The sequence below is a fragment of the Photinus pyralis genome, unplaced genomic scaffold (genome assembly GCF_008802855.1).
Source record: "Photinus pyralis isolate 1611_PpyrPB1 unplaced genomic scaffold, Ppyr1.3 Ppyr1.4_LG3b, whole genome shotgun sequence".
Taxonomy (NCBI): Eukaryota; Metazoa; Arthropoda; class Insecta; order Coleoptera; family Lampyridae; genus Photinus; species Photinus pyralis.
Window position 1 is genome coordinate 11,021,338 of NW_022170510.1, and position 14,270 is coordinate 11,035,607.

The 14,270-nt window shown below is 36.1% G+C and overlaps 1 protein-coding gene across 4 annotated transcripts in view; it reads left to right on the forward strand.

Annotated features, from left to right (window-relative positions):
* LOC116167281 overlaps positions 1 to 14,270 on the forward strand; it is a 170,975-nt gene that overhangs the window by 141,275 nt on the left and 15,430 nt on the right. For all 4 annotated transcript variants that reach the window (XM_031482605.1, XM_031482606.1, XM_031482608.1 and 1 more), the window contains one exon: positions 11,915 to 12,008. In XM_031482605.1, the coding sequence (XP_031338465.1) occupies positions 11,915 to 12,008 (94 nt within the window). The remainder of the gene's footprint in view (positions 1 to 11,914; positions 12,009 to 14,270) is intronic.

Sequence of the window (14,270 nt, forward strand, 5' to 3'; positions counted from 1 at the left end):
TATCTATAACTTATGTAAGTGCCGAAGGTTAAATTTTTTGGGTAAAGAATTGCTAGCGGCAAAAATTGGGGGGGGGGGGGTATGGTACACGATAGTTTTAGTGCAATCCAAAAAAACCACTATGAGGTTACTGGTGCTCTTGGAGAAAGACTTTCGGAGTCTTTCTTTGTTGGATGGTTTTAAACTCTCTTCTTCCTTTTGCTGGAGAGTATTCCAAACCCCCCCATACCCCTCGGTGCTACGTGGTTGGTAGTAGTTCTTAGGAGAAGAGTCTGCTTCCTTCTCCCCAGTAGACGACAGTTTTATTGCCATCTCCAATAGTTATTTATATATCAAGTACATAAACTGGGTCTTTAAAGCCTATTTATGGACGCGATATATACAAAGCTTTATGTACGACTGCAACAACCCTTAAAAATGAAAATTTCATGGAATTCAATAAACGATCAATTCTATATATCATAGACAACAGATGTCAAGCTGCATTTGTCAAGAATTTCTAAAATACTTGAATTTACCTTGGATTGACACCTAAGCACGACTGTCACATTGACAGGCGGCCGTTTTACTTTATCATTATGGACTAGGCCATCATATTGCAAATTATGGCCACTAATTGCGACTGTAATCACCGCATTATCAAGCAGTCGTACATAAAAAATTGTATGTAGGTCAGTGAAAGTCTTGATCGGAAATTCAAAGTTCAAGAAGGCCCTTTGCAATTAAAAGTTCATTTACTGCAAGGTAGTAAACTGTTCAAACCAATATAGACGAGCGCGGAGCGATAAACAGAGGTCGAACAGTAAGTCCAAATAACCAAAATAAGTTTGTCCCTTGACCATTGTCTACCTATTACCGTTGAGTGTTCACTCAACGCTATTACTGAAAAGAGAATTGGAAAATTAGAAACCGTCCGTGAGTTATCATGTACACAGACAGACGCACGGAGTGAAATTCCAAAATCATGAACGAGCCCTGGGTCGCTCGTTAATATTTGAAAGTTTTTTTGTAAAGAAACTGTCAGTAAAAACCTTTAATATGGGGAAGTTTCCCCAAAAAGTGGGAAGGTCGTACATGGTGAGTATGATCCATTATTTATGAACCAGGAACAGATTTCGCATTATTCCCAATCCCAAGTGCTAGAAACCTATTCTAGAGTTCCTATCTACTTCTAAATTGGGATCCATCTTGTAAGCTCAAAATGGGGTTTTTAAACTTCTTCCAAATTTAATAAATATACCTTCCCCATGAAATTTATTGTTGTTAAAACTAGTCGCATTTACTATTTTCTACAACAATAAATATCATGGGGAAGGTATACTTATTAAATTTGTAAGAAATCCTAACTAATACTTGTTTGTGTTAGATAAGTCCACCGCGGTTAAAAGTCATCATCGGAAAACAAACAATTTGTTTAAAATCGCCCACAGATCGTCAACCGGATTTTCTAAATTAAAATTTGTTTATTGCATGAAATAGAAGCGAAAGGTCATCTGATCCAGTGGGAAAATGTAACGGCTGGTTTCTAAATCAATTGTATGCCGGTTTTGATACCTACATGTGAAAGTGGATTCATTAGACATGGGAAATTCATTGACGCGATTTTGATTACGGCATTATACTGAAAGGAAAAACCTTCCATGTCCCAAGGTTGACCCAAAAGAACTAAACTCCATATTTGCATAATACTAGGATTGTGCGAACTTGTGATGTCATTTGTCTCGATGTGGTAAAATATGATGATGAGACGTCTAGACTGCTTTCCTTTAAATAACGAAAAAAGCTTTTGCAAGGAGTTACAAAATTAGCTCCACGCGCCTGTTGTGTCATTCGAAACGCTCCAATGCAGGTGTCGTTTGCACGGCAAATCATGGAAAATGAACCGGCGCGCGCCCAAATTGCGGGAAATTGCAACTACGACAAGATGATTTTTGTGAAAAACCATCAATGGCGCTAAAGGTGAACAGTTGCGTCTATAAATAAACTCCGCACCTTGTAATGAATCATTAGTGTTCGCGCTATCAGTTACCTACATAATTAAACATTTATCATGAATACGCTAATGAGTGTAAAAATTACCTGCAATTTTGCAAAGTTTGCAGTCGTTATCTGTACTTGAACCGAAGGTTGATTAAACCTCCATTTTTTCTTACATACGAAGTTCATTTCCTGGTTGTACACCCCGCTCGTGTTTCGATTACATAATTTTTAATAGCGACCGACACACGCGATCAAGGTTAAATATAGAAAAATGTATTGTTAAAACATTTAGCCAATTTAATTGAGGTCATCGTACATTAATCTTGTAGAAAAGGGCGCACCTCCATGTGCGAAATTAACGAATATGAGGTTCGAATGTTAAAAAGCTTTTAAAAGGTAATTGACTTCGCACACGCGTCCCGCTCATGAATTTTGATTAACTTTTATTTAAATGAGTTCCTCCGCGGATAAAATCTGCATAGCGATTGTCTCTAACTGTACATTTCGCAATATTCAAAACCCTCCAGGCTTACTTAACCCGACAGGAAAACTCCGACTATTTGGCCGTGAATCAGCCGTTCCATTCCAAGGTTCCTTTACCTGTTCTTTGTCTCGAGTCCAGGTATGTGTTTGGGTTGTTGACTGAATAATTGACAATGGGTTGACCTGCTGACAGGTAGTCGTTTATTCTTGCCGGAGACGCTAACCGAAAATTTTGTTCGTTATTTCTAGTGTTGTGGGTTGATTTAAATTGTGCCTTGGAATAATCATGACTAGCGTCGGTTTCTGTAAGAGGAAAAGGTAATTAATTATTCATTTATTATCTACGTTTAGGTATTTACAAGTCGAAATGGAAAACATGGTTGTACAGTGATTGTGGACGATGTTTCACAAGGTGTCGGTATTCACACTTTCCGTTTTATGAATTATGGAACCAACATGGCCGAACAGTGTTTTAAATTTGATTTGAGTCCGTTTTGCTAAAACTATTTTTCTAGCTCACCTACAAAAGGGCGGTAAGAAACCGGCCTTTTGTTCGTTCGAGAAAGAAAGGATAAAGCTTCTAGAGCAGGTATTTTAAAATGGATTTCAGGTATCATTCCTTTGCCCGGACGACGTCGACCTAAAAGTAGACAACTAGATTTTGGTTCATTCCAAAACACTTTCAAACTAAAATGGTTCTTGAACAGTGATGCTCATCAAATTCTTTGGCATTTTGCTTTGACTCTGAAGAGAGTGGTTAAAAAATGAATGTCAATGAACGCCCGTTCTTGCTTTTGTGGTGTGGTTTTTCTATTACAAATCTTTAACGAGAAATTTGGAACCAATAATCTTCTACGAATCGCTTTCTCAAGAAGAGTTTTGTTTAGCATTAGGTAATTATACGATTGCATTGGCTTATCTTACTATTTATGATTCAATTATTAACGGTTTCAATACAAATAATAAGAAGGCAGAAATAGTGTACATATAGTGTTGTAATCAAACAAATACATTGAACAAATACAGGAACTTTCTTCAACAATGCATTACCAGCATTTCCCCACTGCAGGGGACATGTCTGTTTGTACAAATTAAATCGAAGTTGACTTTTGACTCGGCTCTTTTCAAACGCATTGGGTTTGGACTGATGAGTTATGAGATCTTTTCATTTTCTAGTTAAACTACAAATAAAAATGCGCTAAAAACGCACTGGAAAGTTGCATCGCTGAAGCTTTTCCCAGTTTGAATTTCATGCAATTCGGTTCATACTAACGGAGATGTCAAAATAGCCTTTCTTATTTTTTTTACGAACTCGAATTTACAAATTTGATAAAGACTCCACCTGCAAAATTTCATCGTAAGCGGCTCATACGTTCTCTTTTATATCGATTGGACGAAAGCACAAGCGTCTCGCGTAACAACTCGACACTAAAAATAGTTCACTTTCATTTTTCTTTTGCCAAAATGTTCAGCCTGTATCGAGGCCTGTATCTTAAAATAAAGTATAATTGCTTACCTCTAAAAATGATACAATATTGGGGTAAATTTGATGGTACTTGCTTTTTGATAGTTCCTAGAGAGTGTGAAAGAACTAGAAGACATATCATATTTCAAGATGGCTTTCTTCCACATATGTGGAAACACACTTTTGATAGCAGACCATTAAACATTTCTAGCATACTCGTTTCTACTGGAATACCATCCGTTCTGGGGCCTTTTTTCTCTTGCACTTTTGGAAACAGGTCCTCCACAATTCGGTTTTTTCTTCTTCCGAAGGCGGTATTTCAGGCATAAATTTCTTAGGCACTATTTTGTAGCCTTTTCCCCATGGGTCCGTATCCAGATCCTTCATCAATTTCTGCCTGGCGCAGCCGTCTCTCCCAGAATTTATTCAACTGTCGCGTGGATGTGTCCCATGTGGCGAAGAAAAAAGTGCGCTCCATACACTGTATTTTCCAGATTTGGCCACGTGCGACTTCTGTTTGCTTCCAAAACAGAAATTTGAGTCAGATGAGGTCATCGCCGTCAGGCGTACTTTGCAGACTTTGAGAAAACGTATTTTTCAGACGAGCATAAGAATTCTTCCAAAAAATTTTCTTTTGTAGCCTAAGTACTTTTCGGATCGCCCTCGTATACACACATCCTTGCTTCATCTAGAGGTTTCCTTGTCATCTCCTTTTTGTTCTGCTGACGAATTGTGAACCTGATTGGTAAATGGTCGCTTCCTACATCCTCCTGAATAACCTACCACTCCTGAATGTAACCACTCTCCGCCATTCCAATGCGCGTGATTCCGAATTTCTTCTTCGGAATGTAGCCAATTCGTGCTGGTTTTTGACTAGCAGGTTAATTCCGAGAGATTCTCCCCCTTAGCGTCTTTCACTCTTCCACCCCAGGTCTTGGATTTACAGTTGAAGTCGCCAGCCAAGATGATCCTGAAGTTACCATCTTTATGAAGGGCATTTGGGGACTGATGACTTTCCATCCGCCTCTAGTAATCCAAAGTTTTCCACTTCCGCTTTTATCGACCACTTTCATTGCCGCGTCGCTCGTCGCATCTTTTTTCCAGGTACCATCCACCTTGATCGATTTGGTTCGCTAACAATCAGAACACCTGCATTTCTCTCGGTTGACAAATGGTGTATTATACGAAGATTGTGTACAAAATAAGGTTCCCGCATTTTCCGACATAAAGCATCATTTATTTAAACTGAAAAAAATACACCATTGGAAAGCTTCATCTTTCACTTATTCAATCATTACATAATCGCCAGATTTTTCTACGCAATTTTGGGGGCGAGTAATCCACTTTTGGAAACCCACTTGAAAAAGTCCGCCACCAGTCCATTAAGGAATTTGGTGACAGGTACTCTGCGTTCTCCCCGTGTCCTGTTAATTGTGTTAGATGGTAGTGTGCCTCTCCGTGCTTTTTCTAGTGCCATTTCTGGATGTTGGGAATCTATCTACTTGTCCAGAACTTCTTACGACCCCATTCTTCCTGCCAGCTGCCTACTTTACCCCAGGAATTCTGCACCTCCAAGCGCCGTTTGACCGCCAACAGGTCGTTAGGTACCCATCCAGATGGCAGCCTTGAGAAACCTAGGAAAACAGACTTTTCCTGCACTACCTTTAGTAGTTTAGACATCTATTTTGGACTGTGTGCTCACTGATTTCCTGAAAAATCCCAGTGCGATTCATATCGGAAATTGGGGAGCATCTTAAATCTAAACTCAGATAGCAGGCGGCCGTCTATATCTTACCCATCCACAATAATAACACTCGAAATTCTCCATGGGTCGATGGACAAATTGGAAACCTCTACTTACTTCTTAATTAGCGGTCCTGTGGTCAGTTACACATATAAAATGATGTGGTTATCCTCGATCCTCTTCCGCTTCCAGAAAAAACGGTTAATAAGAACGTCCGAGGGCTATTTAGATCCGTTTTTAGAACAGCGTCCTTCAAATGATCCCTCACAATTAGAAGTCATCCACTTCCTAATCTGAAATTTCATTTGTGTATAGGTACTCAATGAGGGCTTCATCATATATGTTGGGGTGCAGAGAGTATTTTCCATTAGGCACTAAAATTGCGGTCAAAAATTTACCAGATGTCGTTGATTCATTAATTTGTAAAATGTATGGAATTTTAGCATGGAAATTTACGAAATAATGTGTGTATTTTGCTTTTAGACCTCTAATTAGCTATTGTTCGAGAATTTTTAATATGCTGCTGTTTGTAAAAATTAATTATTACCACTTGTTCCATTGTTAAAACACTAAAAATGGCTAATAAGAGTCAAATTACTTTCGCCGAAAAACATATTTTGTAAATTACCTTTAGGAATTTTCAAAGAATACATTATATTGTTTCCAGTTCTTCTCATTTGGAAATGAAAATGGAAACACATGAAGGAAGTCGAGCAAGGAGTTTCTTTCAGACAGTAAAAAAATACATGTACAAAATGCATTGATTAAAACAATTATTAATGTTGTCAAATATTTGTGCAATTAATTAGCCTTTCTTCAGGTTTGGAGCATTTTTTTCATGCACTTTATCGGATCCCACAAAACAAAGGTCAAAGCATGATGTACACATTTACTTTTGTAACTAAAAATTGTGTAGATTGCTATAGTATTAGAATTAGGCAAAAGTATAAAATTAAAATTAATCAGTTTATTTTAAATTTTATCTTGTTTTATATATGAATATAATTTTTTTAGTTATAAGAGTTTTCGAAGGAGCTTTGGGCCTCTCAATTTTTGTACATAGGTATACACCCCATTCAGAAGACAATAATTATTTTCAAAATTCAAAGTAAAGTTGACTAAATTTAAAGCTGCGAAACTTCTAAAGGGTGTTCCGCCAAGAAAACTCGGCAATTACGTACTGCAAACGAAATTAGACTTAATGGTTTTTGTTAATTAGTACCGTTTGCGTTTGTCATCCTTGATGTTAACAATTTAAGGCCAGGAGTTTCGTAACGTCGCAATTTCTATGATACGAAAATCTATATCTGCCCTCATTTTAATGGTAATGAGTCCTCAAGGATTGTGACTTTAATTTGTCGTGGATACCGTTTCGTTCACAAGGGACCGTTTTTGTCTAACGAACGTCAATTCGCGCATTTAAATCATTCTATTGTAAAAATACGTCATCGCTTGTCTAACATGGACATCACGGGGTCGTGCAATTTCATTGTGCTTAGAGAATTGCCCAAAAGCAGCATAATTTTTCTAAGAAATCTGTTCAATTCCATCTTACGTCTTCACTACTGGCCATTATTGTTAAAATTCGCACAAGTCATTGTAATATTAAAACCTGGCAAACCTGCTGAAAGTGTTACATCGTACCGGCCAATAAGTTTACTGCCGCTATTGTCTAAACTCCTAGAGAAGCTTGTAATCAAAAGAATGTACGATTACGATATACTGGAACATTGTATACCAGACCACCAATTTGGTTTTAGGAAGTACCATTCTACGATACAACAATGCCATAGAGTTGTAAATATTATCAACACTGCTTTCGATTCCAAATCCTATTGTCCTGCAGTATTTATAGACATTAAACAAGCGTTTGATAAGGTATGGCATGATGGCCTTTTATACAAGCTAAAAAATATTCTGCCAAGTGAATACTACCTTCTATTCAAATCGTACCTGTCAAATCGATACTTCCAAATAAAATACGGCCAACAATATTCTGACCTCCGACCGATCAGCTCTGGAGTGCCTCAAGGAAGTGTCCTTGGGCCTTTACTATATATTTTATACACTGCAGATGTTCCTACAACACCAGATACATATATATGTACCTTTGCTGATGACACAGTCCTTCTCTCCAGCCATACCAATCCTAATACAGCATCCTACTACAAAACCATTTATCAAACCTACAGATCTGGCTAAACAAATGGCGAATAAAAGTAAATGAAGCAAAAAGCACTCAGATAAACTTTACCCTAAACCGCACTGAATGTCCACAAGTGTATCTGAATAATATTCCTATCCCTCAAGGAAATGAAGCTCGCTATCTAGGTCTTCATTTGGACAGACGACTCACATGGAAAACTCATATACTGAAAAAACGAAAAGAAATAGACCTGCGAATTAAGAAAATGTACTGGTCGCTTGGCAGAAATTCCTGTCTCTCCCTCGAAAACAAAATCTTGCTCTACAAAACAATAATAAAGCCTATATGGACTTATGGCATTGAGCTTTGGGGTTGCTCCTGCAAGTCCAATGTGAACATCATTCAACGTGCTCAGTCCAAGACCCTAAGAATGCTTCTGAATGCCCCTTGGTATGTCAGCAACTTGACACTGCATACTGATCTAGGTATAGCAACAGTAGAAGAGCGAACAATAAGAAGTAACGTACACTTTCTGCGACTTCAAGTCCATCCAAATATCCTTGCGTCAAACCTACAACAGGATCCCCCACCAAGACGACTAAAAATGAAAAATTGGCCCAGTGACCTAAGAGGAGGATAGTTGATACACCTTCTGTATAGGGATAACATCGCTGGATGGATTTCCCCCTCACGTTAAAAATGTCATCATATTAACTCATAGAACATGTATTTTATTTTAGTTCTGATTGTTAATTGAATATTAAATTAAAAAAAAAAAAAAAAAAAAAAAAATTATTTGTTTATAAGATTAAAGTGCAAAACTTTTGACGCAGAAGGTGATATTGGGTAATTATCAAAGCAATCGTTTGTTAATCTTTGCATAAGTATTTATTATTGTTATTGGAAGCACTGATATCGGTGTACCTTTAATGTTTACATTGGCATTTACCTGTAATTATTTCTCAAGTCATGCAATAAGAAATTCAAATCAAATGTCATATAAAATCAATTCAATAGCTCATCTTATTTTATTGAGGTGTCAAATTATGGAACAAAGGTCCTGCTTTCCTCTCGGAAAACCGCCGCTTTCTTCCTCCAAATGCCACCATACTATCTACTTTTCAGTACCGAAGATTTTCACCAATTTTGACTATGCACGCAACAGTTTCTTTCAATTACATGCACACTACATAGTGTGTGACTTGCAAGCGAGATAATAGCCCCTTTCGTGTTATCTGGTTATGATTTGAGAATCCCAATCTATACGGTGATTTACATGTCTTGGTAACTACCGTTGAAAAGTAGGCCACACCTTACTAATTAAATACAGTTATTTTGCATAACATAAACGATCTAAGTGCCCATAAATTTAAAAGTATAATACGGCACACACCATCTTGTATGCGCGCACGCTGTTCTAAAATAGAAAAATTCTTGCAAAAAAAACTACACGTGCAAAGATCAAGTTAAACTGGATCACATAACCTCAATTTGAAACAAAGCATAACCTCAAATCGTTCATGGACAAATTTCTCAATTTCCTATGAAAAGGTCCCTTATTGTTACCTATACTTCTAATGTAAATATTTAACGTGTTATCGCATCGCGCAAAATTGCAGCGATAAGTTATATCATTATATTTGCATAATTAAAAAACGGCGCTACCATCGGCATTGTTTTAAATCGGCGCTATGTAGGTTACTAGAATTGCAAATATGTAAATAATATTTCATTTAATTATTGTGTTATAAAATAACTGCTTTCTTTCGGTTTACTTTCACTGCTCACTTAACGGATCGTTTCTTCATTTATAAAAATTAATTACAAGTTTGAAAGTTGCATATACGTTAAGTAAAATTTCATTTGGTTAATTTATTTGAATTGACAATAGATGATAAAGCAGAGCTCCTGCTCACAAGCAAACAAAAAAAATGGTGCGATTTCTCCATGGTAACAAATCACAAGAAATTTACGAAATTATGAAAAATAGAAAATGGCATATTTAAAAAAAACAAGATGGCGCCATCTTGAGATTATTTTCTAGTTTCTATTTCCGTTGCAAGTTTAGAAACTGCTAACGAACCGGCTACGTGAATGACCTAGCCTGTATGGAGGCTTAATGGGATATCAGTTTAAAGTTACTGAATCCACCACTGGTGACTATAATTCGAGTATCCTACGATAACTTTTGATTTTCTGAGAGACTAAGACGCCCCCGCTTTTATTGTTATTCGCCTTATCTTTATCCTCTTTCTTGACTAAGAGCAAAATGTAGTCAACCTACTGTGATGTAACATATTTGACAGATTTTGAATTTTTTAATTTCATTAAAGGAGAAAAACGCACCCTACGCCACTGGAAATGCTTTACCGCGAATCTTAACAATTCAAATTACTCGATAACGAAGGTTCGAAAGTGAATGTGCGATGGTGGTGCCCCCATAGTGGGGAAAAGGCTTTTAAAACCATTATGTCCAATTCTACCCTCTCACCTGTGTGGTGATTTTTGAGACTTCGCTTTTAACCCAGAAGTGAGGTTTTATCTGGTCTTCTGCCTCTATCATCACGTTCGATTTTCACTTTCCTGGGCGATTTGGATTCTACAGGCCAAAATCTAAATCTAAAAGGTTGAATCGCCGATATAGGTGAAGATTGCCCAGCACGTGAAAAGTTATAAGTAAAAAAGGTTTTTCAATTAAACAAAAAACAGAAAGTGCTATAACTTTTGATCGCCACGTTGGATTTTTAATATCCTGGGTATAAGACCACGTTCTAAGCCCCACCTGGCCTCTCTCTGGCTACGTGCCTAGTTGCATTTAGATTGGTAAAGTATCGTGTGGTTGGGAGGTAAATTGATTTAGTGATGGTTAAGAGGGAATATGTCCACAGTTATACCGGATAAATGATTCGAATCAAAAATTACAAGTATGATGGGTACCTATGTGAAAACTTAAATAATCAGATCACAGATGGGTTGGTGATACTTGGAAAGCATACTAAGAAATAAGGCCAAAAATAATCTACAGGGGTGTATTGCAAAATGATTTGGCCAAAGAAAGCTGCAAGTTTCTTTTGGAAAAGTTTTTCAGTGGCACAAATTCTATTTTAACCTCTGCATTTAGTAAGCGCAGTTATCAGTTTTAAATTTAACCTTTTTTTATCCGTGTATTCTAATTAATATCCGGCTGGATACAAGTTTCATAAGTACGATACGAGTACACATAAACTTATCTAACAGAAGTTATTAAAAGATATAGCGGCCATTTTCCCCTCCGCAACCTCGATAAAGTACCGCACAATCAGATTTGAAAAAAAAACCGTCGCTTTTTCCACAGTCGGTGTAAACTGGGAACTTTTGTCACAATCTTCATTGGCCGCAAACCATATATTTTTAGCGTGACGTAATAATCGAAAATCAGAAATAGGTGAAAAGGGTCGTTGAGCTAAAAAGTAAACTAACTCAAAAATAGGCGCGAAACTTCTCCTTTTTTTATCGCCGTGTCGGTTATAAAAAGATTTTTGAAATTAAATTTAGTATACGTCTGCTTAAGAATAGATTGTGGACCAAGATTTAGAACGTTACTAATTAGGAACAATGATTGCAAATATAAAGTGGGTTAATTGTTTGCGATATGGCGATTTGAGGGGGTGTCTTTAATTTAAGTTTGCAATCTCTGACGTAATCTGGGGGCAGATATTAAGATGAACGTCAAATTAAATTAATCTGTTTTCGTCAATTTTAATTGGGTTTTTAACAATACACGTTGAGAGCTTAATTTCCGTCTACATAGGTTCGGTGACCATGATTCTTAGATTAAATTAATAAGATCCTTGTGGGTGATTTCTGTCGCGTTCCTTGTGGGCATACAGAATTACGTTTATACTGAAGTAAAACCCCAATAACTTTGCTAATATATAATATAAATAGAAAACTACACCCCAAAGGTTGCAAAAATGTGCGTTTCTTCTTTAATTTTTTCTCAGCAAGCATGTCACATAAACGGATAAAACTAACTGAGCCTACAGTGAAGGACACTGTATACAAAAATAAAATTCGTGCATAAAATTAGAATATTAAACAATTTTTGTTTTTACAGATGCACCAAACGAGAGCTTGTACATGATTGGAGGAGTATTGATTGCTATGTTCCTGGTCGGAGTGATCATCATCCTTTTGGCGGTTACAATTAGGTAAACCTTCTACAAAAATCGTATTTCAGCAAGTTACGAAACTGCCTTTGTTTGTTTGTATGTATGTAATAAAAATTACATCGATAATTAACCTTGATAGATTTCTGATTACGTAAAGGTGTAGCAAAATGGCCGCAGTTTATTCTTTGACAATAATTTCCACAACATTAACGCTTTAATTGCAAAAAAAAAGAGAAACCTTATAACCTAATTTGTTATTATTCAACTGTAATTTCAGCTATCGTTTAATTGTTGCAGAGAAAGCAGTCGGTCAGTCATATGTTGTTCACGTGCTCCCATGTTTGATGATAATTACTCACACTTTTTCTCCGTTATTGCTATTTATAGTTTGTGCCAATGAAAGACGAGGCTCATAAAAACGTTTAAAAAAATTAACACGAACTTCCTGTTCTCGCTTATACAAAATTTTTGTCGCTCGTCACCAAGTACCAGTCTAATTATTAATAACGTTCATCATTACCTATTCTGTGAACTAAGAGGAAAAAAATGGCAAAATGATGTAATCCCCATTGCGAAATTTTATGAGCCTTAATCAGTTAAACCTCAAAATTGGCTATTATTTTTATTGTTCATGAAACAATATATCGTAGCTTGTTAGTTTGTGATCGAATTGCAAACTGCATTGTTCCACTGTTTTGCGGTATAGTAATGTCACAATTAATGAGTATAAATCAACATTAAAGAAAAAGTTCTGCACAATATCGCACAAGTGATATCACCAAAATTTGCTTTGTGAAACTGAATATACGACCCTTCGCAAAAAGAACTAACTGTAGTTCACCGTTAGCGATAAAAAATTAAGCATAAAATAATATTCATATTTTCTACATTCTTCTTTTTTCTTTTGACTATATTTTCCGATATTTTCCTGTTTTTCAATTACATTATCACAGTCTCTTTGAAAGTAAAAGAGGATAATGAGTTACTTACAATCAGGAAACTGTACAAAGTGTGAAAAAATGACACTGATTAGTATTATTAACTAAAATACCACGAATAAACAAAAACATCTGTAATCATTATTTAAATTTCAAATTACTGCCTATCAAAGGGCGCTGTTTTAAATGTTTGAAACAGCAATCTAGATGCGGGTATGGTTCAATTTTAAATGCAATTATTAAGATTAACGCAGCAATTTTACTTTCCTCACTAGAGAGGAAAATCACATTTTCTTCACCCTTTTTAGAGCCGAAAGTAGTTATTTCTCTAAAGTAGTTTAAGAAAAAATTATATGTAAAACTTGAGAAGAAAGTGTTTTTCAACTCTCGTACTCGTTCATGTGTCAAACTTTGAACTCGAGTTGAAAAACTCCACTTTCTTCTCTAGTTGTACAAATTAACTATCAATCAAGAAACCACTTTCTATTGAAAATCCAAAAAATTATCGTATGCAATAATGAAGTTTGAGACATAGCAATCTGGAGATGGGTATGTTGCAATGTTAAATTACACTATTTGCAGGAATTTATAGGGCCTACCAAGGCTTCTGTATGCGTGGAGTAAGTGTTTTTTATTTTTATTAAAGAACAAGCATAAATTAAAGGTAACGCCGCTATTTGTAGCGTCAAACGTTCTGACTGAATGGAAAGAACAAACAAATTGGATGCAAAAAATTACCAAATCTCTACAATGAAGACTCTTTAATTAAGTCATCTTAATTTTTCTAATGAAGCTATAGAATTTTGGCGTGTCATTTTTGGATCAGTACTACTTACATTTTCGAAGTTTTAAACGTGCCATGCGAAACAAAAATTTCTCTGACGGCGCTTTATTTTTATAACCCCAAAATGTACTTCTTTAATTTTTTTAATAGGCAATTAGCATCACTTAATTCCGGTGGGAAAGGTTTATTTAATTCAATGTAAAAAACATTCAATCCATTGACCAAAAACACATTTGCAAAGTTGCTGCAAACAATGCTGTGGGGGACGCACCGTTTCTTCCCCTTTCTTTCTGGATCAATGTATTTTCCTTGAAAACCCCAAGCGCTTGTTTTAAATGTTTATATATTATTTTGTTTAGTGTTGTGGCGTAGAAACAAAATAAATAGAACAAACACATAAATGAAAAATGGCTTCATGGGATTAAACAAAGTATACCTTGGGGTTTTCTCACTACTTTTTAAGTACTTAATCTTAATTCCGTTTATGCATTTACTATTATACTATGGGGAAAATTACTTTTTGGATAAGTGGTGTGCAAATATGGCATGTCACTATACTGTATTACATGCGCTGCGCAT